At 48.9% G+C, this 27166-nt stretch overlaps 1 protein-coding gene across 1 annotated transcript in view; it reads left to right on the forward strand.

Annotated features, from left to right (window-relative positions):
• Positions 1-15732: 15732 nt before the first annotated feature.
• Positions 15733-27166, forward strand: part of Lhx4 (LIM homeobox 4) — a 42603-nt gene continuing 31169 nt past the window's right edge. Inside the window, exon 1 of the mRNA XM_087906398.1 lies at positions 15733-16021. Within this exon, the coding sequence (XP_087762524.1) occupies positions 15946-16021 (76 nt within the window). The 5' untranslated portion in view covers positions 15733-15945. The remainder of the gene's footprint in view (positions 16022-27166) is intronic.

Raw genomic sequence — 27166 nt, forward strand, 5'->3', positions numbered from 1 at the left:
TGATAGGTGAAGGTTGGTGGGGTATGGGGTTTGGATATGGGGTATGGGGTATGGATGTGGGGTATGGGGTATGGATGTGGGGTTTGGGGTATGGATGTGGGGTATGGATATGGGATATGGGGTATGGATGTGGGGTATGGGTATGGATGTGGGGTATGGGTATGGATTGGGGTATGGGGTACAGATGTGGGGTATGGAGTATGAATGTGGGGTATGGGGTATGGATGTGGGGTATGGATATGGGATATGGGGTATGGGTGTGGGGTATGGATGTGGGGTATGGGGTACAGATGTGGGGTATGGGGTATAGATGTGGGGTATGGGGTATGGATGTGGGGTATGGATGTGGGGTATGGGGTATAGATGTGGGGTATGGAGTATGAATGTGGGGTATGGGGTATGGATGTGGGGTATGGATGTGGGGTATGGGGTATAGATGTGGGGTATGGAGTATGAATGTGGGGTATGGGGTATGGATGTGGGGTATGGATGTGGGGTGTGGGGTATGGGGTATGGATGTGGGGTATGGATGTGGGGTATGGGGAGATCTTATAGGAAAATCAGAGCATTCACCAATAAATTAACGTGAATGGTGAGGTAAGCAAGCAGACATTGAGAGAGCAAATGGGCAGGAAATGGACCTGAAGAATAGCCTGGAAGTGTGGGCTGGATCCTGCAGAAAGGGCTGCTGAAGTCAGCACAAGAGCACACGGACTCTGATATCCTTAGGAGGGTGGCGTGTGTCCTCGGGATTATGCCTGAGGCCCACGCTCTCCTTAGGCTGTACCACCAAGCGACCTTGGGGGAGGTTGCCCATCTTGGCTCTGATGTTTGCCTGTTTCTCCAGCTGCCTATTCAGCCAACTCCACCTGGGATGGTGGAGCGTGTGAGTCCCCATTGCAGACAGGGGTCAGGTGCCATCACCTCATAATAGTCTTCTGGTTGGGTTATTTGCAAAGCATGTATATTTCTTCCATCACAAAATGCAGTGGGGACAATTTATGCTTCAGTCAAATGACTAATTACTGTTTCCCAAAGAACTGGAAGGCACTGACTGGTCTTGAGAACTCGAACATTAAGTTCAAGAATGCTGGCAGAGGCAGGGTCTATTTGATCCCCAGTTCCAAGCCCTTGCAGGAGATGGAGTCATGTGACTACTTCCAGCCAATGAGACATGAGGGGAAAGGACAGTTGGGCAATGAAATGTCCAATTCTGGGGAGGGGATTTCTCTTCCCACCAAGGTGACCAAGGAAACCACATGTTCTCAAAGATATTTTGAAACAATGTTTGTTCCTCCTGCCAGCCGCTGCCTGTTCTGCCACCGACTTTCAGTCTGATCTGATGCTGTTGTGGCCTGTTTCAGTTACTGACTGCTTTCTGACAAACCATTGCCCAGCATGGCTTCAGTCTGTGCTCATTTTCTTTGCGTGTGACTCCACGGTCTCGGCTTCCACCGGAGAGTAGTTCTGCAGCTCTTGCCAGGGTTATTAACGTGGCTGTGTTCAGTTCATGGGCTGGCTAAAGGCTAGGCTTAGCCGAAATAGTGTGTGTTCTCTCTCTCTCTCTCTCTCTCTCTCTCTCTCTCTCTCCACACACACACACACAAAATATATGTATATGTTTATACATCAATATATAAACTATATATATGGTGTTACTTATTACTTAACGTTGTGTGTCTTTTTAAAAGCACTTTTTATATTTGCACTTATTTATTGTATGCATGTGTATAACTTGCAGGAGTCGACTCTCCTTCTAACATGTACAGGAAATCAAAGTGGGTCGTCGACCTTGGAAGAAAGCACCTTTACCTACTGAGCCGCTTCACTGGCCCATATGTGTCTTTATTAATGATGACAAGTTGCAGGTAAAACTCGCAAACTGAGGAGGAGGTTCTGCAGAGGAGCAAACTCAGGAGGGGATTCTGTAGAGGAGCAAACTATTGGCGGCTCCTGTGTAATGCTGCCAGGTAGTATAAACCGCCAGGGTCTTCTCCATGTGAGAGAAAGTCTCACAAGTATTGAATGCACACACATAATCTTTCGGATGTGGTCGTGTCATTGGTAACCAAATTTCATATCTGTCCCTTAAGAAAATAGTTGAAATTATAGATCCCATTAAAAACCAGCCATCTCCCTAGAAAAGGGAATTGTGAATCATGGGTTTTAGAGAAGACCACGTAGCCTCACACACAAAGTCATTTTGAAAGCATTTTCAGTAGGTTAAATGCTTATTATAAAGTTTGTACAACACGGATAGTGGTGGCGCTTGCCTTTAATCCCAGCACTCGAAAGGTAGGTGTAGGTGGATCTCAGTGAGTTCAAGGTCGGCCTGATGAACGGAGAGACCTCCAGGACAGCCAGGGCTATGAAGAGAAACATGGTCTCGAAAAATCACACACACACCACCATCACCACCGCCGCCACCACCAACAACTTGTATCACATATAACCAGGGACAAATCTAACTACCTATTGAATTTATCCAAAGAAAGCCTTTGTGGGGCTAGGTGTCCTGTGACAGCGCCTACAGGAGCCGCTTACTGACTGCATCTGTAAACAGCGCCTGACACCTGCCAGCCCCAGGCAATGCTGCTGACAGAAATCTGCAAGGCTGGACTCTTGGCAAGAAGACTCTAAAATGCCTTCCTAGCCTGTGAGAACAGATCCATGAGACTGTTCCTGAGTCTGGCTTCAGGAAATGGCCAGGAGTTTGAAAGCAGTAAGGAAGGGAGGGAGGGAGGAAAGAAGAAAGGAGAGAGAAAGTCAGGAAGGGAGGTAGGAAGGAAGGGAGGGAGGGAGAAAGAGAGGGCAGGCCTGGGGGCCTCATTGAGAGAGCTCTTAGGCAGGAAGCCCCAGGCTCACTTCCAGCAAGTTCTAAAGCCCAAGGCCAGTGCTTCAGCTTCCACATTATTTTCTGAGGTCCTTTCCTTTGCAGTTCTCGTCACAGGAGACCATGTGCGAATGTAATAAAATCCTCAGAGTGCTGCAGGAAGAGCAGGAAGTATATAAAAAGCCAGAGACCATTACAGATGAGAGGTAAGCGGGGCCCTGACAGGGCACAGCTCTGACTATCTAGTCAGCTGACTGCCCCAATAACCAGTCCCATAACCTAACCAGGGCTGACAAAGCCACCAGGAGCTACTCCCTCCCGGGAGCGGATGCCACTTCCGCAGCCTTATGCTTGGGTTTTTTCCTTACTCTTGGGCTGTAGTAGAGGATCATTTCTATAGTTACTTAGTTCCCATCACAGAACAAATACATACAAAGAAGCCGTAATATGTAGGCTGCGTGCTTGGGACTGGGAACACAGCCATGAACAGGACAACTCCTCAATAGCCGGCTGACTGCAGAGAGAGGGATCCAGAACAGTACTGTGGCCGTCTAGAGTATCCAAGGGTGGGCAGAGCTCAGTAATTCCATGCTGACAGGCAGCGGCTGCCTGACTGAGTGTCTGCCCAGTGCTGCAGCACTGAGCGCTTTGAGAAGTGAAGGTAAGGGGACTCCACAGTCCCCAGGGCTTCTCAAAGTCACCCGGAGTAACCCCCATGTGTGGGTGGCTGGAATGAGGCAGACGTACCCAAGCCCTACCAAGGAAATGTTCTTGCTAGCTGAATGAACCCCAGGAAGAGAGCTGGCCTCTTGCTACTGGTGGATGGGGTGGGGGTGCGGAGAGAGTACTATTGGGGAATAGGTGATTCTTTAACTCTTTGGTGTGTCTGGGGCTAGAGAGTCCAGATCCTGGGAGAGTGAACAGCCTCCACTGGGAAAGCACGGGTTTGTCCGCTTCGTTAGCCAGCTCCCGGAACCCACAGGGCTCCTGGAACCCACAGGGCCTCCAGATGTGAAACCTACACCCTAACCACTGGGCAGAGGTCAGCGATGGAGGCGACTCCTTGAAGTCCAGTGCCAGGCAGGAAAAGTATCCCCTCCACTCCATGAGCTAAAGGTCAAGAGCGGGACTGACCTGGGGTTTTCCCTTTGGACTAAAGCCTGGAAGTCACCAACCTGCAGCCTAGGGACACCCTTGTCCAGCATGCCACCCACCTCTTTTCCCTCCCCCAGGGTCATCACTTTCTGACAACCCATGCCCACACAGAATACTAATCCATGGGATTTTGGGTGAATGCAACTATCTTGGCAAATAAATACTTGGCTTAATTCTTGAAGTTAAATTTTTGTGTCCTTAGGATGGGATACATGGGCGACCTTGAGAGAGCCTGTAAAGGGAGAACCACGCTAGCCAGATGCTTCTGGTGGGTCAACAGAGACAATCCTTTATTTTTTTAAGATTTTATTCTTGGGGCTGGAGAGATGGCTCAGCGGTTAAGAGTACAGGCTGCTCTTCCAGAGGTCCTGAGTTCAATTCCCAGCAACCACATGATGGCTCACAACCTTCTGTAATGAGATCTGGCTCCCTCTTCTAGCCTGTAGGCAAACATCCAGACAGAATGGTGTATACATAATAAATAAATCTTTTTAAAAAAGATTTTATTCTTACTATTTTTAATAAGGTGCAATGTGAGCTTGTGAGTGCAGGTGCCCCCAAAGGCAGAGACATCAAATGCTCCCGGAGCTGAAGTTACAGACAGTTGTGATCCACCTGTGGGGTGTGAGACTTGAACTCAGGTCCTCTAAAAGAGCAAGAAATGCTCTTAACCGCCAAGCCGTCTCTCCAGCCCCAAGACCATGCTTTATGTGTCATTACATATTCTCAGAACTCGCTGTATGTTGTCTGTGCCTGTTTCTCCTTGTTCTAGAGCCTGGGCGCTCGTCTCCTCAGAGCACGCTGCAGGTGCAAAATGAAGTTTTGCTAAGTGGAGGAAGTGATTTTATAGCCAGAACCTCAAGCACAGCAAGCAAGATTCTTTCACCAGTCATGTGGAGAGGAAGAGCTATCTCTTTATAGATGGCTAAGAGAATTCAACCTCAGGAGCCCCAGGGACTAGAGATGCCAAAGGAACATCAACTCTGGACCCTTGGGCCAAATCACAGGGAGAAGAGTGAGTACACAGTCAACACTCAGTAGTTACTAACCCAGGGTTTGTGGATCCCTTGTACTTGAAAGAAATTTTACAATAGATCACGAGGTATATGGTGCTGTTATAAAGCTTATTTTAGAGAAAATTTGTTTTACCAACTGCTGTTATATTCCATTAATTAATTTGTATTTGATATTCTCCAATCACCAGCTTTGTGGTCCTCCCTACACCCCCCCATCCCCCCCCCCCCGCTCTGTGGTTCCCATTTCTACTGACTCAGATTCTGACTCTTGTCCACCTCCTTGCTTCTATACCCGCCGCCAGCCCCACCAATGACTTTCTCTACTTTTCCTCATCTCTACTGTCTCCCTAGAAACCTCTGTCCTCCCGGGCCCCTGTTGGAAACCTGCCCTGGAAACCCTGCTCAGTCCCTCTGATGTGCCTGTCACTGCGTGTGCTCCATGTTGCCCGCCAGGCAACATTCTAGAACTCTTCACTACCTTCAAAAGGTCCTGTGGCACTGGACATGGTGAGGGACGGGTGCTCCCAGAGCATGCTGGGGCATTGGAGAGAAGGATGCTGGGTCCCCGGAGGCCACCCACCTGGTACCCCAGGCAGAGGGACTGAGTTGGCCCAGCCCTAGGTGGAGGTGCTGGGACTAGCTAATCACCTAAATGGACACAGGCTGTTGAGAGACAGGCTCTATTCCCTAATAGAATTTGCCCTCAAGTGCAATTTAATTTTCTCTGAGGCGGTCTCCAGGCCCTCTGCTACCCTCCCCCTTGGCAGACCAGACTTTCCAAGCTTATGAGGGGGAGCAGAGAGCCTTCTACCAGAGAAAGAGGAGAGGGCTCCTCTGTGCTCTGTCCCGCTACGTGAGCACCCCCACGTCCCTCCCTGGATGGGGATCCCGCTCCCCTCTCCTGACTCTGGCTCCCTTCCACAGCAGGGAGAACGCCTGCTCCCATCAGGGTCCCCAGTCCACGCCATGGAGACAGATCCTTCCCTTGACCTCTGGTAAGTTCACGTGGGTCCAGAATTCCCTTTGTCCTGCTGAGTGAGAAAGGCTTGGGACCACAATGGTCAGGAAGGGGTGTGGAAGACAAGGAGATGGGAGGGTGTGGTCCACACATCCTCAGTGGAGGGGACAGAGATCGTCTCAGAGATCTGCGGTTTGGGACGTGATCCAGCTGCCCAGAGCCCTGGGGGTCCCCTGGCTCACCAGAGTTGCTCTTGAGGCTAGCTGACAGAGTCCCCCACTTCTGATCCCACTGTGGTACCCTGGGTCTCCGAGAGTCTCAGAAGGTGTGGGAACCCCAGTTTGAATGTGCACGGGGTCATCTTCAGAAGTCTCTTCTTCCTTCGCTTGAACTCCCTTTTGCAGCTCCACCTCTTGAGTGACAGGATCGTAGAGTTCTGGGCAGGTCCCCACTGGCCTGAACCCCCTAGTCACAACAAGGATGGGGCTCAGGACCACAAAGAAAAGCCTAGAGGATGGTGTGACCTGGGAGAGAGAACAGAAGAGAGGGGCGTGGTCCTGGGGTTAGCTGAGGGGGTGTGGGTTTCAGGGAGGCAGGGGTGCTGATGCGCCTCCTCTCCAGCAGTCCTAGAGGTCCTCTCGAACCTGTGCCCTTTATCTAGTTGCTCTGGGGTGAGAGCACCGGAATTCCTATTTCTCTGCTGTCAAAACCTTGAAAAGAGCAGAGGGTGGGACCGAGGACGACAGAATGGATGGGGAGCGGGTCAGGGTCAGCTGCAAAGGGGAGACAGTCATTCCTCAGGCTGGCCACCTGCTCGGCTCCTGCGGCAATCTTGTGCAGCTGGGGTCTCTGCTCGGTGTGTGGGGCCCCCTGCTCCTGGGGCAGCATTTGTAGGCATCCTCCCCCTTCATCTGTCCCTGTGAATGCTTAGTCCTTAACTGATTGCTAGAGGCTGGGTTAGGTGCTGAGAGGGACCGCTCCATGCCTGTGTATGCGTTGGGTGTACATGAGTGTGTCCAGCCCCATGCAAGTTAGAAAGGCCCAGAACAGCACTGCCCAAAGGAAATGCCAGCCACGTAGTCATTTTATATTCCCTAGTAGTCATTTTATATTCTCTATCGGCCGTGCTAAAAGAAGAAACAAATGCAATTAATGTTAACAGCAGATGTTATTTAACACAATATATCCAAAATTTTTGCAATTCACACGTTTAAAAAATCTTATTAAACCATTCTTCATTCTTTTTCTTTATTAAGCCCTCAGAATTGTATGCATAACTTACATGTATAGTATGTCTTTGCTCTGACCAGCCACGTTGCAGTGCTCCACGGCCACATGTGGTCTGTGTCCACTGGACAGTGCGCCAGAGTCCTCAAGGAGGATGCATTTGTGACCCGAGAGCCAGCAGCATTGGCATCACCCAGAAAGCCATTAGAAAGACAGAACCCAGAATTCTACTCAGCCAGAATCCATAGTATTTAAATTACCCCCCCCCGTGTGATTACAGGAGTAGGGATATCTGAAGGGCATATTAAGGACCCAGGATGCTTGAATGTTCTCATACAGGATCACGTATATGATTTCCCCAACAATTAGGCTTTTCTGAGTATTAACCTGTTTAAGCACAGGAAATCAGGCTTCGAGAGTTTAACTCTCCACACCCACAAAACTCAGCTATGAGTAAAGCTATGATTAATGTCCCTTCCCTACCCCTACACACAAACTCTCAACATTTCCTCCTTGGTTGCCCAAGGTTACAACAGTCTCACGTCCTGGTCCCTTCTGTGTTGACTGGCTTTTCAAGCAACCATGTTAGTGAGCTAGAGCAAGCTTGTCGCAGCAAGTCAGAGCCATGCAAAGTGGTGGCCAAGTCACAAGACCTGCTTTGTTCCAAGTTCTTGGACACCAGGGATAGTTGCCTTTGTCCACGGGGTGGGGAGATGGCCCTAGCAGGCCTGCCTCCCTTTGTTGGGACTCTCAGGTTAGAATTATGACAATCCCATTTCACAAACAGGTAAGTAAAGGCTCAGCATGACTGACCCTCCAGCAGTGAGCTGAATTGGTATTGACACTGAAATCCAACCAGTTCTGGTGTCAGGAATCTGGGTTCTGCCTCACGTCTCTCCTCTCACAGACCTGCTGGGCCTTTTCCTGTTACCTCTGCACACATCAAACACATGTACACTTTCTGGTTGTAAGTCAGTTCCTAAGAGGAAACTGCTGAGTTAAGCTTCTCCAGTAAAAAAAAAAAAAAAAAAAAAAAAAAAAAAAAAAAAACTTTCTCCAAGATGATGAAGGGCTTGTTTTATAGATTAGCTTTGACACCTAAAGCTATTTCAAATTCAGCCAGACTGGGCCTCCTCTCCTCTTCCTCCCCATGGGCAGTGTCCTCTCAAGGAGCTGAGGAACTGGATTGGGCCCTTAGAGCCTCTGTGACCCACCCCCAGATAGATACCCCGGCCCTCTTGAGTTTCCGTCTCTTTAGAAAGAGTTGTACCACCCACCCTATGAGGAAAAGGGAGAGGAGAGAGGGGCAAGGGCTCTTAGCTCACTGGTTCCTTGAATTGTTCTTGAGTTCAGGAGTCAAGGAGTCCTGGAGGGTGAAGAGGGAGATAAAGGGGGACGAAGGCTCAGCTGAAGGTATCTGGAGCCCCCAAATTTTCAAGTAAATATGGGCATGAAGTAACTCAGAAAACACAACAGAGAGAGCACAACAGACCCCGGAGAGAAGATGCGCTGCCCGACTCTATTTTCTTGTTCTCTTTGTATCAAGCAAGGAAGGGTAAAAGTGGCAGTTTCCATGGTGGGGCAGGAGCTTCTGCAAGACAGTGACATGTTACCCAAGGAGAAACTTGGACACACTGATCGCGGGATGAATCGAAAGAACAAGTCTCTACCTCCAAAGAGAAAGACAAAGAATGTCCATGACCGTGGGATCAACTTTGTGATCTCCCAAATTCTAGTCTTCAGTCAGGAACATACAAGAGGGCTATGCATGTAGCTCAATTGGCCGAGTGCTTGCCTGGCATGTACAGTGATCTGGGGTGAGTCCCCAGCATTGAGTAAACTATGTACTGAGCACACATCTGTAATCTCTCCACTGGGGAGGTGGAGGCAGCAGGACCAGAGGTTCAAAGTCATCCTCAGCTACATAGCAAGTTCTAAGCCAGCCTGGTACACACATGATCCTGTTAAAAAATAAATAAATTAAAAATCCATGAGGCTGGAGAGATGCCTCAGTGGTTAATAACACTGGCTGCTCTTCCAAAGGACCCGAGTTCAATTCCCAGCACCCACGTAGCAGCTCACAACTGTCTGTAACTACAGTTCCAGGGGACTTGACACCCTCACATAGGCATACATGCAGACAAAACACCAATGCACATAAAATGAAAATAAAAAAATAATTTTTAAAAATCCAGGAGAATTTCTTTGTCCTCTAATTTCTCTCAGAAGCAAGGATAAGAAAAATTGGGCATGGAGAGATACTAGAGAGGGGTCCAATTGTGATGTTAACTGATATTTCTGGAGGTGCTCCTCCGTGGTCTGGACAGCTACGCAAGAAGAGTTCTTTGATTCCTAGTTAGCCAATGAAAAGTCAGAAAAGCCAGGAACTTCCCATCAATTGCCCTAGGGTGGCTAATATTTAAACTGAGATTTGAATGTTGAGAATCACAGCCTGCTACTTAATCCAGTTCTGATTCCATCAGAGGCAAAGAAGGCAGAAGGCTCAGGAGACCTTTGCAGACTTTATTGCACAGGCATGCTCTAAGTAAGCTATGGACTTCCATGCTCTCACAGTGTGCTATGGACTGGGGACCCAAGGTCCCTGTTTTCCAGGGCCAGCCATGGGTCTGGCAGAAGGCAGGTGCCCAGTGAATGCTGTAGAGAATGATCTAGTAATCTAGTTTTCTGAACAGACATATAAATGTCTCGGACAGTAGAACAAGGCCAATCCGCAGATTCACTGCCCAGTCCCTGCCTGTAATGGGTTCATAGGGTAAGATGGCTGCAGAGATGGTTCTTAGAAGCCTTGGCCTTGTGGAGTCCTGTGCCCTGCATGGATCCATGCCCAGTGATCCTCAAAAGAGACTTATTTGGTAGCTGGTAAGGATGGAGCCTGCCTACCTGGATACTTATGCTCACCACCTGAGCAACCTGAAGGGCGTCCCTTGATCTCTCTGTGCTCCCTGTCACTTGTCTGTAAGACAGGTGACAATCATCTGGTCTGCCCGGGAAGATCTGTGAGGACTGAATAAGCAGCAGAGAGGGGCACTCAGAACAACACTGCCAATCGCTGCTTTCCTGTTTCCGCGAAGACTCCTACCGTCCCTGTTCTGCTTCTCAGTTACTTACTGAGCAAGAACTAAATGTCCGAGGGCAGGACTGTCTTTCCCACATCCCTTAAGTTTCTTTGTCAAGGACATGGGGCAGGTTTACGAGGAGCAGGAACGGCCTTCTGCTCAGCATCCTGGCTGGGAGAGATCCCACTGAGGTTCTGGGAAGAGAAGGAGACAAATGACAAAGTGGTGGGTCCACAAAGGGGCCAGTGACAAATGACTGGAAGGACTGGGTGGACAGATGCGGAAGAGCAAAGGCCCCTGTCCTTTTATTGGAGGACTCCTCACAACTCCCAGAACAAGACAGACGCTCCCTGGGGGCTGGACTGAGGGTTGGTCTCCCTGGTTCTCTCTGCCGGGATGAGTAATATGGACCGGGGCAGAGGGTCTATATCAATCTAGTCCTACAGAAAAATGAATGAAAATTGAATTCCCTGAGGAGAATTGGGGAGCTGTTATCCAGACAGAGATAAATCAAAGGATGCCACAAAGCCGGGGAGAGCAGGTTTGCAACAGCAGCAGAATAATTAAGGAAACAGTTTCAAAATGCAAATGATAAAAGTGCTCGAGAGGAATGAGGACAAGGGGATGATTAGAGATGGGTGACCGGGGAGCAGGGCCAGTGCGATTCTTTTTCTCGGTGGAGAAAAACGGCTAGAATTCCTAGCTGTGAAGGGTGAGCCTGCCCACTCCACGAAACTCCTAAAACGTAGGGGTTAGAGACACACAGATCTGCAAGAGCCGAAAGAGCACCGGATTGGGAGTCAAAAGGCTGGATTTAATTTCCAGTCCGCTCTGCAGCTTATTAGCTATGTGACCTCAGGCAAACCACTTAACCTCTCTGATGCCTGATAATCATACCCAAGTCCAAGCGTAATGTTGAAGATCAAATGAGATAAACTACATGGAGGACCTTGGTAAAATGTAAGTCCTAGACAAATTGCAAGCTATCGTCGTTCTCCCAAATTGGATTTCTCCCACCTTGGAATCAGATCCATTGACATGTTAGATTTGGTTCCCAGAAACGTATTGTTTAAATCTCTAGAAAGTACTAGATTCTTTGTGCTGGCTAACTTCTCTGACAGACCCAGGGAAAGCCACGCCCCCATTACCTAGTCCTTGCCCAACGTTATCTGAGAGTAGGTGACTGGCTCTAAGGAGTGTTGTTCCTGAGTGACCACCGTCCAGCCTGGGTGCTTGGTGAGAAAAGTTGACTAAATCAAATAGAGGCCTAAATTCTGAGTCCTACCCAGGGTTTTCTGGGCCTTTCCATATTGGGGCTCTGCAGGAGTTGGCCATTCTCCCATTCTGGGCAGGGCATTGCGAGGCTGCTTAGTCCCTCTTGGCCTGCGTGTTCACCCACCAAGTACCACTTCTTGGCTTGTGGTGGGGAAACTCGGCAGTGTGCAGGTGGAAGTACTTACCATGGTGCTTGGTCCAGTTGTAAACTTTCAATAAATACCAGTTGTTATTGCCACTGCCATCTGCTCTAGACGCTAAACATTCAGTTTAAGGAAAGCTTTTAACTAATGTTTCCCTATTGGCAGATGCAAAAGCGGAGGCCTCCAAAGGGAAGTGAAATGTAATAACCTTGGGAACAAGACCCAGCTCGTACCAGGGACAAATGCTCAGGGAGAGAGTATTTATTGGCTTGAGGTACATTATGGGTAGGTTTGGGGGTGCCGACAGCATTGAGAGACTGCTGTCCACAGGTTTAAGAACTGTAGCCAGGGATCTCTGTCAAGGGACAGACGTGACAATGGCATTCCCTACATCAGTACCAGGACAGGAGAATCCCTATCCCAGCACCAGGACACTTTATCCCCTACTTAGTGACTGACCAGTACCCTGCAAACGAGCAGTAGCAGTTCATACCAGAGGGGGACAAGAGTTGTAGAGAATGATTTAAAATATTATTTTATTTATTTGTTTTTGGTGTTTTGAGACAGGGTTCCCCTGTGTAACCCTGACTGTCCTGGTGCTCATTTTGTAGACCACGCTTGTCTCAAACTCAGAGACCCATCTGCCTCTGCCTCCTGAGTGCTGGGATTTAAAGCATGTGCCAACACTGCCCAGCTTAAAGTATAATTTTATATTATAATTACACAGAAGGCTGAAAGCAGGAGGATTTCCACAGTGTTACTCTAGGCCAGCTTGGGCTGCAAAATGAGACACTGTCTCAGAGGTGGGGAATAGGGCTGGGGGTGGAGTGAAGGATTGGGGTGAACATCTATAAAGTCAGCACTTAGAAGGTGAGAGGCAGGAGGATCAGGAATTCAAAGTCATTTTCAGCTACATAGCAGGAGCATGGTCAGTCCTGGTTACATGACATCCTGTACATATTAGGAATTACTATATTTGTTGTACATTTCATTGCGTAAGATATCATTTATGAATATTACTGAAAAATGTAGTGATATAACAGAAAATCTATAAAGTAAAAATATTGTTTCTGGTTTTCCCCTGTTTTTTAAAAGCAATTTTATTAGTTTTTCTGCTTTGTAAAATAATGTTCTTATTGAGAAAACTTTTAAGAAGGCAAAAAGAGTAAAATAAACTATCATCTGCTATAGAGATAATCACTTTTATATTTTAGCATATTTTCTAGTTAGGATTTTTTAAGTTCTTAAATTCATACTGTTTTATAATCTTTTTCCCCATTTTCTAATATAGAGTCAACATTTTCTACATTACCAGATATTCTTTTATTATTTATAGTGACTTCTTAGCATTCAGTTTGCTCTAATTTATTCAGTAACCCTATAATGTTGAATAAATCACTCCCCGTGTCTCTCTCTCTCTCTCTCTCTCTCTCTCTCTCTCTCCCTCTCCCTCTTTCTTTCTCCCCTCCTTTCCTCATGTTTCTTTTCCTGGAAATCAAATCCTGTGTCTTCTACCACCTACAACTGAGCTATACTCTCAACCCCTATGTAATTTTCTTTTTAAAAGTGCAAAGGGCTTGTAACTATGTGTTCATAACATTCTTAATCATGTTCTTTGAATACATTTCTATATGCATGGCATTTTTTAGGGTACATCTTGCCCTAGGCTAGGGATATAGTTCCATGATAGAGCCCAGGCTTGCCCAGCAGGTGCAACGCCCTGAATTCTATCCCCAGCTGTGCAAAACAACTATTGTCAAAATGCCCTTAGAAGACGTTTACATTTTCACTCGCCCCCCCCTTCTTCACACCCGCACCAACAATGGGTGCTACCCCTACTTTTCTAATTAACTTTTTACCGGGTGTCACAACATTCCCATGTTGCTGAACTTTATAATTAATTTCAACGATTGCTTAAGATACTTTTCCAACTTATTTTCTTCTGTTGGGTATTTAGGTCACTTTCTCTTCCCAACTATCATGCTGCCATAGACATTTTCATGGATGAACCTTTAAAAAGACTCTAGGTTACTTTTCTGGATTAAACACTCAAAGATGGAACTACATGAGCTAAAGGTAGGAAAACTTTATGGATGTGATAAATACCCCTAAATTTCTTTCCAGACGGATATTAAGAGTTCATAAAGACACCAGCAGTATCCGTGAGAGAACTACTTACAAACACCCTTACCAAATAATTCCCAATTTCCTCCCAGGTGGTCATTTAACAAACAAACTGATTTAAAAAGGTGGGTGGTGTGGACCACACTGCTTTGTTTTCCCTGTGTTGGTTGCTAATGAAACTGGCATCTTACCGCGTTTATTTACCAGGTGCATGTCTATAGAAAGCATTTTGGTAAGCATTTAAAATATCACCAGGTGCTTTGCCTCCCCTCCCCCCTTGCAGTTTTTCTCTAAATTTGTGGAGACAGCAAGACAGGACACTAGTTAGTGCCAGGACCCATAGAAGTCACTGGAACCACACTGGAGGCTGAGTAGCTCGCACAGCCACGCCCTCCTCTTACAGTTCTGTGTTCCTCCTCAAACACCAACCCTATAACACCAAAAGTTTTAAAAAAAAAAAAACATTCCCAGGAAGATTATGAGCCCCCGTTCCGGTCCATGAGGGATCCCATTAGGCTGGAAAGACCCATCTAACTTCTAGTCCAGTAACTAAATTAGAAATGGTGGTGTCGAGGTGGCTGACACGGTGGGTTTCCCACGGTCAGGAGGCGTCGAGTGTCTGGAAAAGTGCTAGCGACTTCGAAGAGACTTCGTTGATCCTTGCTTTATTTCCTCCGGGAATGAACGTAGGAGAATTAGCTTTCAGCGCGCGCATTCTGTGTGTGTACGTGTGTGTGTGTGTGTGTGTGTGTGTGTGTGTGTGTGTGTGTGTGTATGCGCGTGCGCGCGTGTATTCGTGTGTCTTGTAAACACAATAGCAATGCACCCCTTTCACTGGTCAGCCCCCGGGGGCCGTGTGCACGCACACGTGGCCGGGAATCATTCAAAGCGCCCGCGGTTGCAGCTGGCTCCGCTGAGCGGTCTCTGGGTGCTAGAAGAGGGCCGAGCTGGGTGGACGCGGCCTGGACACCCAAGCCCCACCGCGGGGAGGGTGGGGTCAGGACTGGACCCTGGGCGGTGAGAGTGCCAACTGTGGCGGAGGTGGGGGCCAGAGTGGGCGCCCACGGAGACCCGCGCCCCGCCACCTCCAGGAGCGACCCAGGTCGCCTTCCTGCACCCGGCCCCGCGGCCGCCCGGTGCGTGACTCGCGCGTTCCCGGCAGAGTACTGGCTGTCCCTGGCCCAGCCTCAGCCAGACGCGGGGGAGAGGGAGCAGGGTCTGGTTAGTACCGGCCGGAAAGGAATAGGTCAGGAAAAAGAAAAAAAAAAAAACAACAAAAAACAGTGGAGGATGTGTGGAATCATCCAGCTACAGAACACGGTCGGTCGGGTGGAGAAGCTGGGAACCCAGAGCACCAACCGAGGGTCCGCGGGGCTCTACCCCATCCCGCCCCTCCCCTGAATCCTACGGGAAGGATGCTGAGGACTAGCCGGGAATCCCCGAAACCCCGCAGAAACAAGCGGGGCGCAGACGCGGAGCTCCGGGACCACCTGCTGCCCCGGTCCAGCCCGCCGCAGTATTTACACTAGGGCACGAGCCCGCACGGTGGGGTGGGGGAGGGGCTGCGAGGCCCCGCCCCTCTGCGAGCGGCCCCGCCCTCCAGCGCAACCGAACGGACTCTGGGCTACTGGACTTCCCCACCCCCTTCGCCCCAGACTCTGGTCAGCCGAGGGTCTGCAGCCGGCTGCCAGGTTGGGAGGACGAGCAGGAGGGCGGGCTTCCCTGCGGAGAGCGACGTCACGGCCGCTCCTGCAGTGTGAATGAATCAAAATGCCTGGGTGACCGCGGCCTCCTGGGCAGCCGGCACGCGAAGGGTGGAGGGGGAGGGGGAGACAAGAGGGCGGGGGAGGGAGGAGGGGAAAAAAGCCAGAGCTGCAGCAACAGCATCTCCTCAACCCGGGATGTGCACCAGCCCCGGAGAGCGAGATCAAAGGGATTTGAAACAGCCTGAGGACTGGCGGGGGGAGGGGGCCGGCCAGCCTGTGGAGTCCTCCCGGAGAGGCAGAGGGCTCGGCTTCCACTGTGACTTCAGCGGCCTAGTTGGGTTTATTATTATTATTTTCAAATTTCCGAATCCAGCCAGAGGGAGAGAGCGAGAGATCTCAGTAGACTGCGACTTGCTACCTCTGGCTCCGAGATGATGCAGAGCGCGGCTGTCCCCGCGGAGGGGGCTGTCAAGGGGCTCCCGGAGATGCTCGGTGTGCCGATGCAACGTAAGACATCCCCCTTTCTCGCTGATTTAATTTGATAACAAGACAGCTAACAGCTTCAGCAGGTTCGGGCAGGCCGGACGCGGCTTGTGGCACTGACCGGGAGGGGTCGGGACGCAGAGGCGGTCACAGAGCAGGGGTACCCGTCAGTGTTTGAAAGGCTTGGCTGTTGGCTGTTTGGGATCGAATATAAAAGCTTCCCGGTTACTGTTCATGGAGGATCCAAAGGTACAGAAAGTAGCATCTTTGGCCCGTTGCTTTTATGGGAACCCTGGGGAAGATGCTGTTTGGGGACAACAGAGGTTTCGTGCTACAGGCCAGGCCCGAGGGCAGAGGTGGTTCCCCCCCCCCCCCCAAATGATTATCCTCCATGGTAATTGCCAAAGCTCCTAGAACCGCTAGTGCAACTTCACCCTAGCTGGCGGGAAGTTGGAGAGTGCGTCCCAGCTCCCTGGGGCTAGTTGTGCTGAAGCCCCCTGCCACACACTTGATTTTGGTAGTTTCAGCACCTGGTTAAGTCCCCCAGCCGCTGCTGCCCGAGGCACCCGTCTCCTGTGTCGCCGCCGACAGATCACTCTCTGTGAGCGAATGCACTCCTTACATTCCAGCTAGCCGAGGAATGCAGCGGCCAGAAGCTCTGGAACGAAGTTGTAGACTGGGCGTTCAGCCTTTGCTTAGGCGAGGCTACGCAGTCTCCGAGGCGCGGGCTTGGAAGAGGGAGAGACTTAGACGCGAGGACACTTTGCTTGATGTTCTGATTTCTTCCAGCGCCTGCAATTAGCAAGGGCCAAGAAGTTCGGACAGTTCGCTCGCCTCTGGTTTCTCTGTATGTGAGAGTGGGTGCATGGCAAAGATTTTCCGGGAGGGAATCTGTGCGTGCCTGACTTCTAGACAGAGAGCCAAAGAAAAGGAATCTGTACAGGGACCTGACAGGTCCTCAAGCTTAGCGCGCGCTTGCGGGCTCCTGGTTACGTCTTGACCTACCAACAGCTGCGTTGGGCTAGGTACCCCCGGCTACTCTAGAGAGATGAAGGGTTTCCTCACTGGACTTGCCAAGAAACTAGGGGTTTAAACACAGGCTCACTGGGGGATGGAGACTACCTATGACTAGGGCGCAGCAGCGCGCCCTCCTGTGCCCGACTCTCCATCGCAGGGGTTCTGTCCCAGCAGAACTCACGGCAGGCTGTCCAACCAGCGTCTTGAGCTTTATTGAAAAGTTTTGGAGAAGAAACTGGAAGGGATAGCTCCATTCCAACCTGTTTTAGATTGTTCCTCAATTGTAGCCTACCGGTTTTTTGTTTTTGTTTTTGTTTTTTGTCACCTGTTGGCACACAGTTTCAAAGTTCGCTGCACCTTCGAGAATTTACTGTTAAAATATTCTGGAGGCAGCATTGGTGATAGCTTCCATCAGCCCACACAGGGAGACCGTGCACAACTCTTGCACAAACAGAAAGGTGAGCCCTGGCCAAGGTGCTCAAGTCCTTAAACTACTTGTAGCTGTGCCGCAGGAGTAAGAGCAGTCTGTGAATGGAGAAAGGATGTGTGGGCGTGACTCCTGCCCTCCTTCCGCACTTAATGCACCTGCACCTGTATGCTAATGACTTAGGTCCACGGAGGTCCTGTCTACATTCTGGACTCTCCTGCAAGAGTCCAGAATGGCATGTGCAAAAGTTAGATTGTCTTGACTTTTGTTCCCTTTGCTCAGGGATATTGAATGTCAGGAACCTGCTTTGCTAAAAGACATGGCCATCACCTTGGCTTCATACCCTTTGCTAAGACTCTGAGTCTGGGCCTATACTGTGGAAAACTTAACGAGGTAAAGAAAAGAACTCCAGAGGGGGGGGGGGAGGAGCCAGAAAAGGGAAAGGAAGAATGGCTCCTATAGGCAAAACCAACCAAGAGGGGGCAGTCAGCCCTTCCTTTTGTCTTTCTTGGGTTCAGTGGAAGAAAGAGGATGTAGACTGCAGGAGGCACCGGCCAAGACTGAAGGGTCCAAGCCCTGAAGACTTCAGGACTTTTTTTCTCAGCCTAGTGTCTCACCTCACAAGCAGATCTAGCCATCAGCTTTAAGCTGTGACTTGGGAAGGGGAGGGGAAAGGGAAAGCAATTCTAATCTTCCTTGGATGGTAGGGTTTAACCATCTAAGAATTATCATGCTGGAAGAATATGAGATACATCCTTGGGCATGCTGGAAAAATAAGGGTAGCCCCAGGTCTATGAACTCTCTCAAGCCCTGGAAAAGATGTAACAGAGAAAGCCTCTTCACCAGCGGTGGACCCTCCCTCCAGCAGACCAAGCAAGTTTGGGTTGAGCTGCTTCCTCACAGATGCTGTCTACAGTTCCATCTCTCAGAACCACAGTGAACTGAGTACTTGGCAACAATGTATAGATCCCTAACCTAGGTACCCGTGATGCCCAGGACTCTAGGGACATTTTAGGGCTTTAAATCCAGGGTTGGGGCTGTCTGTTTGAGACACCCCCCCCAAAACACATTTCCCCTCAGGAAAGTGTTCCACTGGAGTAGTAAGTAACTTCTGCCCCTTCAGGGTCTGCCCAAGAAGACATTATTGCTCTTACGGTCTACTCTGCCACAGACCAGTCCCTAGGTAGGCTCCTGTTTGCACAGTGGCACCCTTTGTACTTCACTCCCTCAGAGGTTCCTGCCTGATCCCGCAGCTCAGATGGCCTCGGGCGGGCGGGGCGGGATGCCACCCCTGCGGCACTCTTTTCTGATAGACTGCGCCTCTACCAGCGGCTGTCCAGAGGTTGGCTACAAAAGATTCCGAAAAAAGAAGGCTGGCAGTGATACCCAAAGTAATCTGGGGTAGAGAAGTAGGGTCTTGCTTAAATCTTCGGTTGGTCCCAGTTTCCCCCTTGGGGCCGGCCGGTGCCTTGTAAGGAATTCCAAACCACCACTCCTTAAGTTGGGTGGCCCTCTAATGACACCCACGAGGCCATTTCCTGGACCCTTTTGAAAGAGTTCCATGTAGGTGTCTTTCTGGGGACAGTGTTGATGGGTTTGGGACTGTGGCCGGTGAGTTCTCAGGATCTGCCCCGGGCGGCGCAGTGAGCGTTTCGCGGCTCAGTTCCCACCGCCACACATTTGCCCCTTTCCCTCACTCAGAACAGTTAGAAAAGTTCAGATGCATAGGTAGGTGGAGAGCTTTGTCTGCCCATTGCCCCGGGTTTCAACCCCTCTTCCAATTTGTCTCGTTCGGCATCGAGGAAAAGGGCGAAAGACACCCGCGATCCTGGGTTTGCTGGCGGGAAAGTGAGGAAACCGCTGCCTGAGAAGGAACAGACGTCCCGAGTGGCCGCGGTGGAAAAATCAGAAGCAGCATCTCTGCTCCCTTCTTCTCTTCAGAAATAAGACTGTAAAGCCCTCTAGACTCGCCAAACAGTGGCAAGAGGCGACTCTTCTACATTTCGTAGGGTCTTAAGTGAAGGGCCCCACTGCTTTCGCTCGCTTCTCAGAGACTCACTGAGGTACACAGCTTTACTGCCCCAGCCGGTTTAGTCCAGAATCCAACTGCCACCCCTCCCACCCCCATTTACTATGCCCATTGCTGGCTTGGGGTGAGGGACCTCATTTTCCAGGTCGGGACTTCTCTGGGAAGCTCTCCCCGCTCCATTTCTGTTTTGTCTTCCGGTGGAAAGAAGACCCCAAAAATTGAATGTAGATTTGGGAGAAAGTCAACAGATTCCGACACAGAATTTCAGCCCGGTACAGTACGGTACAGACAGACCCCTTTCATTCTCACCAAACAAACATTCAAACGGAGCCTGTTTTATTTTTGCCGTTCAGGCTGGTTATCCCCGCTAGCGCCTCAAGCCTGGGGAGTCGTGTTTTGTCTTCCCTGACCACTGAACTCTGTCCAGCCCTCGGCCAGTCCTGGGAGTAGGAGAAAGTGTGAAGAAACCCGACTGACCGCAGCAGATCTAAGTTAGGAAGGACAAGGGGCGTGAGGGGCTGAGCCGACTCTGGCAGTCCCTTTTCGGAGGCGGTGAGAGCAGAGGGAAATTTGGAAAGTCACGCGACCCCTTCCTCCCAGGCTGTAGATTTAACGATTAACCCTCATCAGGGATGCTGCAGCGGAGAGGGTGAAGCGGGTGGAGGGCAAAGGTCTGCGTTCGGCAGTTCCTCAATGTCCCGGGAAGTTTCATAGTAGAAAGTGAGGCAGGAAATCCGGCTCTAATTAGACACTGGTTAATTGCTTGGCTGCAGTGGCGTAAGCGGGAGTGGCGTGTTTAGGTCAGTTAGCACGACCCTCGTGACCTCTCACTGCCCCGTGGGTACCGTGGGCTTGGGTGGCTTGGGCGGCAGAGCTCGATTCCTCCCCCACGCACCTGCAGGCGGCACGTGCTCCTAAAAGTGTGAGTTCGACTTGTACCCTGGGTTTGAGGGACACTCGCCTGTGTAGGCAGGTGCCACCACGATTGTTCTTGGGACTTGCATTCGGGAGAGCAAGGTAGAGGTCGAGGTCGCCGGCCTGACTGGGACAAGGGCGGGATCGTCTGAGATTACTGCGCCTGGAAGCGCCACCACCCTCGGTTCCGTGCGTGCTTCCCCTTCTGGGTTCCTTTTGGCGCCCTAGGCGAGAAGGTGGCCGGGCCTGGGACCTGCTTCTTGCTTCGAATTGTTGCCCGAACTGTGGCCGGGACTCTGTCCGCGAGGGAAGAAGCGGCAGGTGCTCGAGCGACAGTGCGAACCGCGCGCCGAAGAGGCAGCGCTGCAACCTCCTGTGCTGTCCGCGCCGAGTTCGCGACCAATTCTGGGAAAGACAGAACCCCAGAGCGGCGCCGGCCAGGAGCTCCAGCAGGGCGTCCCCGTCCTCGGAAAGCAAAAAGCGCTGTTCGCCTTCTAAAAGTCACTGCTTCCTTGAGCAGCAGGGAGGCGGCCCGCAGCCGGGTGGCACAACCCGCACCTTCCGCAGGGTTCGAGTCTCCGCTCCCCTTGCTGGGGACTTGAGAGGGCTGGAACCCCGCAGTCTCGAGGGAAAGCAAGGCTGTAGGTAAACAATAGGTGATGCTCGGTCTGTGGCCGACCAGTTGGTAACCCCAAGTCAGAAAAAGCGAGCCCGCGCCGGTTGTGGGTGACACACACGTTTTCAGAAGGCGGCGCCTGGCTTATGACCAAGCACAGGTTTCATCCCGTACTACTCCTGGATCGCCTTTTCCTAGCCCGAACTTTAACAGAAAAAATAAATGTGATTACTTCTATATAAGAAGGGCAACGTGTTCTAAAGAGACCCGAAGGTGCAACAAATGATAAAGAATTATTAGGAAAGAAGCAGGCAAAGGATAAAACTGCAGGAAGTCAGGGAGGGCACGCGGCCGAGCCTGCCTGGACCACCTCCAACCTGGCAAAACGGAGGTTAAGGAAAGAATGTGTGGGCTGAAAACGGTGGGGATTAGGAATTCGGGAGCCCTCCAGACGTCGTTGAGCCCTCCATCTGACTGCAAATTCCGGTATTATTTTAAGACCTTGTCTTTTTGCAGGTGAAGCGGAAACGGGGGAGGTAGGGAACCCACAAAGCAATTTCTTTCCATTGAGTAGACAAAAACATGGGCGACAGTGTTTGAACAGTGACCTGATGACCCCGCTGACCAGGTGTAGACAGCCTCAAGTCCTAAATATTTGCATTGTCCCAATTTCCTATTCGCTTTGGATTTTAGTGCGCTTTCACTCCACAGTACAGTCAATTAGCGATTACTTACCACCCGCATTAGCGGACGAGCTGGAGAGCGGGGGAGCGCTCAGTGCGGCGCAGGCGGAGGCCAGAAGCAAGGGCAGGCGATTGCAGTTCTGCAGGAATGGGCAATTAATTAACTGGGATTAAGGGTACTTTCTGTTGCGTTAAGAAATGTCCTTTGAGACTCCAATTTTGGGGTTGACACAGTGACTATTTGGTGGATTTCTCTGGCTGGGAAATGCGTGTGCCCTTCTAATTGAAGACTTGCGGATGGGGGAGGATGGGTGGGGTTGGATGAAGTGACCTTGTGTCATTTCTTGCAATTAGGAAAATTTATCGAGAATAGAGCTGAGAAGCTTCGTGTGCACGAAGCTGATGAGGAGGAAGCAATGGGTGATGTTACTCACTTTGTGGAAACCCAAGGTTAGAGAGACTCATAGCTTACCGTGTGTGGTGGCACTAGGAGCATTCTGTTGGCACTGAGGATTTGGAGATGGTTCGATCGCCCCCCCCCCCATTTACCTCTGCAATGATTTTCTGCCCCTTCTCCTTGCCTTTCTCCCGGCAATGTCCATAGTACAGATGTGTGCAGACAGGGCCCAACCTGGCTGGCTGGCTTTAGGATCTTTCCTCTTGGTTATTTCCCTCCCCATTGTTAGTGAAGTCTTTGCGGGAATGTGGGATTGAGCTAGAATTCACAGCACAGGAGTTTTCTTAGAGACTGTGTGCCAGCAGCTGCCAAGGTGGTGAGACCCAGCTCCTGTCCTCAGGATCGGCAACAGAACACAAGGTGCCAGATGTAGGCCAGAAGCTGCCCTGGCGCTGGCTCCCACCATCGTGTGCGGAATGCAGAAGAAATCAGCTGCAAATAGATGCAGCCTTTGTTTGTTTTTGTTTTGTTTTGTTTTTGTTTTTGTTAGTTTTCAGTTTTATAGTGGCCATCATCAAAATCGTGCCTGTATCAGCCATTTTGAGGTCGTTGGTGGTGATAGATAGCCAGGTTGGATTTAATTGGCAAAATTGGAATTGATTCTCCCTTACAAAATATACTTGGAGTTAACTGTATTGGAGGCAGACTGAATGGTTATCCTGTGGGGTGAGGTGAGCCCTCACTTCTGCTGCTATTTTCCTGGATTTCTTCTGACCAGACTCCCCATTATCTTCTCCCTGTCAAGTGAGGTCTAGCCACAGATGTTTTACTGCAGTACCTCACCCCCAGATGCCCTTAAATTATAATTTGCTTTAATTATAATGTTGGGGGGTTAAGAGATTGGTTCTGGGGATAGACAAATAGAGCAAAACTTCACAGCCAAATTAATTGGAAGTTTCTCCTTATGAGAGAGAGGCTGCCAAACATATGGGCTATTGCTACAGAATATGACATCAGAAAAATACTGTGTGGAGATTTAGCAATGATTAGATGGGAAAGGGGAATAGAAATAGGGATGTATCTACAGCATTCCCAGACAGCCACGGGTTTGTTTAGTGTATTTTTCTGTTTTATTTACAGTTGCCAGAATATTTTATATCCCAGTGAAGGATACTAATTCCACAGCGGTCTATCTTCTGGAAGATAATCATTTCTCTGCAAATACACATGACATTCCAGTTGTTTGCTGCTGGATTCATACGAAAATATTTTCAAAATAACAGTTTTAAAATGGTAACATTGAACCTGCTCCCCAGAATCGTTTTGAATTCACTCTTTTATTAAAAAGGTGGCTGGGGTTTTGGTTTTTGTTGTTGTTGTTGTTGTTTGGAGGTTTTGGTTTTTTGTTTTTGTTTTTTTAAACTGGCTAAGCAGAAACAGAACAAAAGAGATTTTTCAAAAAGACCTCAGACTGCCAAGTAAACAAATAAGATCTGCCGGGGAAAGGGAGCCGGAAAGAATAGAAGGGAACCAAGCAAAGGACATCATCGCAGGTCCTTTCTGGCACCAAGACTGACTAGCTCTCTTCCAGTTGGTAAGACATTCCTTGAAACAAACCAGGAGGCAATGTAGGAATTAGTTAACAAGATGCTTGTAGATTAATATATTTCAAGCGTGAAAACAGATACGTTCATCTAGAGAATATGATTACTTTAAATGTGGTGCCAAATTTTAAGTTGGGATTTTTTTCCTCCCAGCATTTTTGTGGCTTGTTCATTGTCTCTCACCACAAAATATTATGATGTTCAGTGAGTCCTTTCCCTTTGTTTTTAATAATTAATATCAGAATTCTGTCCTCTAGTAATGCTGTTTTTGAGATTATTTTTAACTAGGTTATGAAAATCACGATTTTATGACATTTTAGAAAGTTTTTTTAGTGTCTCTTGAAAACACACTAGAATAAATAAAAATATTAAAAAGTAACCTTAAATTGCTCAATAAAAATGAACTAAATGTTTTCAGTAACAAAGAGTTGAGTCAGGAAAAAGTGGGGAACGCCACATGCATCTAGTTACAATTTGTCTCATATGACGGAACCCTGGGCCTGAGGTTTCCTCTTTGTAAGCTGCTGAATGAACCAGCCCTGGGTTCTATAGGTCCCAATTATCAGACAACTTACAAGAGAGCATGTGGTCAGAAAAAAAATAGATTTTATTGCCATCAGCAATGGTGACACCTTTGAATTGGAACGTTTATTTTTGAGACAATTGCCCAAGCAGGAAACTATAATTTAATTTCAACATAGCTTTATCTCTGATCTATGCTTAGAAGAGTTAGATGTTGCAGAACTCAGGGATGAGCCGGCCAAGTGTGCTATCACTTGATATGTCCTGTCTTAGCTTGTGGGGACACTTTAGAGCTGGCCATTCCCAGAGTGAACAAATGAGCTTCTACATTGTATTTTCCCAAGCTCAGAATGAAAGAACAAACCAAACCAAAACCAAAACAAAACAAAAAACCCAAAACAAAACAAAAAGAAAGGAAGAAAGAAAGAAAGAAGGAAGAAAGAAAGAAAGAAGTGACTCTCTGCTTTGTTCTTAAACATCTCTGCCCATTGTTTCTCCTCTTTACATGTAAGGCAGGAGTGGAAATTTTCAAGAAGAGAGTGTGCACAATTCAGTTGTGTATGAATGCATACCCATTTTAAAAAGTTAGTAAAGAAACGTAAATAAACAAGTTGAATTTTTTGAAACTTACATCAACCAACTTCTTATTCCCGTGGAGTTACCTATACAAGAGTTTGAGGAGAAAAGTCTTAGAGAGAGGTGGTCTTGGTGTTATCAGTGGAATCCATGGCCTGCTGTCAGCCCCAGAAATTGTCCTGGAGACTAAGAAGGTTCTACCCTGATTCAGTCCCCAAGTATGTGCCTGCCCTTAGGGAAGACCTATATTCTCAGGACCTTCTGATGGTCTCCTTCAAAGAATGCCTGGAAATAAATAAATGACCATGAGACACTAACTCACAGCCTTCCTTGATGTCCCAAGAAAATGGCCAAACTGAGTGAGAGTAGAGAGTAGCATTGTGAGGTCTACAAACAGGGAGCAGGGATGCATCTTCCACACAGCCCTGTCTTGGAAGCAGCCAGGAGGAATCCCATTCTGAGCATCAGACTGCTGAGCCCAATGCTGAGGAACTGGACTCTACCCATCCACAAGGCAGTTAAAAAGCAATGCCCCATAAAGACTGCAAGTTCAGATTTCACAAAATGTTAATCTGGCTCCCGAGCATGGTCAAATGGGCATTATCCCTATCAGTACAAACTAACTTGCTTTAAATCCATCAGAGCCCTGCATCAGCATTGTGATTCCACCGGGAAGATCTGAAACTGATTCGTCCCCCCCCCCCCCAAAGGCGCCCTTGCCTCAGTACATTTTAGAAGTCATTGCTGGGTGTGTTGTAGTCTCCTTAGTGATTCCCTTCTCTACCCTGTTGACCTTCTGTGGCCAAAAAGATAGAAAACAGTATTTTTTCAAAGAATGAAAATTGATTCAGTGAACACATACCCTCTGAAATGTTTACTGGTGGCCTCTGATTCCTTGAGAGAAGTTTCTCGAAAGTGAAAAGAACCAGAGGTAGGTGATGAAAACGGGCAGTGCTCTTTAGATATCACAAGACGGCGTGGATGACTTGATCTGTCATAGACCACATTAGATCTTTTCAGGTCTCTTTCACTTGCTAGTTTTCTGAAACTCCTGATGGAGAAATTGGAGCCTTAGAAGTGCAACCCACTTTCTGTTGGACCAGTCTGAAAACTAAGCCTGGCCTGACCCTCCTGCAGGAGCTTTGAGGGTCTGGGTCTTGTAGACTCTTGATGAATAGATTGAATGAAATAGCTTAGGGTTTCAGGGAAGGTTCTACAGTCCTTTGGATGCGTAGTTGTCCCTAAGAACAATGCCAGAAGCTTCTCTCTGTCCTCATCTGTCTACACAATAAAAAGTGAGTGCATTCCTATTCACCATTCACATGAGGGTGGACAAATTTGCCCTCATTCTAAGGAGGAGCCTGCTAGATTTCTTTGTCCCAAAGCGATGAAAGTCTTGCAATTGCATTGTTTTCCATCCTCCAGGACAACATTTCGAAAGGTGACATCTGGATGTTTCCAAAGTCAAGGCGGAGGAAGAGAGATTTGAAGTGAGGGAAAGAGAAAGGTGTATTGGGGAAATGGCGACATGTGAAGTCATTCTTTTCTTGACAGTTTCTGAGGTTGAACTCAGAAGCCCACACATGCTAGACAAAAGCTCTGCTACTCTGAGAATCAGCCCCAGTCTGAAGCCATCTTGATGCACAAGCTGTGTAAACTCACCTTGTTGGTGACTGGCTATGAGACCATGGAGGAGGGAACCAACTGGGCACTGGTAGAGCTGGCTGTTCTGTGCTCACTGGCACATGAGATCATGTGATCACAACCTGGCAATAACGGGCAGGTGTCATATTATCACTCCCATTTCATGCTGAAGAGAGCTGAAGCTCGGAGAAGTTCAGTTATTTGCTCATACCTGGGATCTGCGTATAGGTCTGGCTCCAGTCTCCAAGCAAGAGGGTAGACTGAGGGATGTGGAGGTCCAAACTTGACAAATCATTAAATGCTTTTAAAAACAAAACAAAACTCAGGGGTTTTGATCTCCCCCCACCACCCCAGCACCATCTCCTAGGGCTTTCCGTGTCATTCCTGCACACTCTCCCAGCCAACCCTGCTGGACAGCTCCCTCGATTCCTTTCATATCACCAAACTTCACTTGAGGCTTGGCTTTTTACCAAAATGACAATGCCTTGACCTATGTATATGTGCATAATTGTGTGCATTGCCGCATATGTGTACATATTTATGCAAAACAGGTGGCCTGTTTGCACCCATGTACATGTGCACATCTGGATTATATGTGCATATCTTTAAGTATTTGTAAATGTGTGTGTGTGTGTGTGTGTGTGTGTGTGTGTGTGTGTGTGTGTGTGTAACCTTTGGCCAGTGGTTCATCTATATCCTAGTCACTCTGTAAACATCAGTTTCGAGACTCTGTCTCTGC

This window comes from Myodes glareolus, chromosome 5 (assembly GCF_982192425.1).
Source record: "Myodes glareolus chromosome 5, mMyoGla1.1, whole genome shotgun sequence".
Classification (NCBI taxonomy): domain Eukaryota; kingdom Metazoa; phylum Chordata; class Mammalia; order Rodentia; family Cricetidae; genus Myodes; species Myodes glareolus.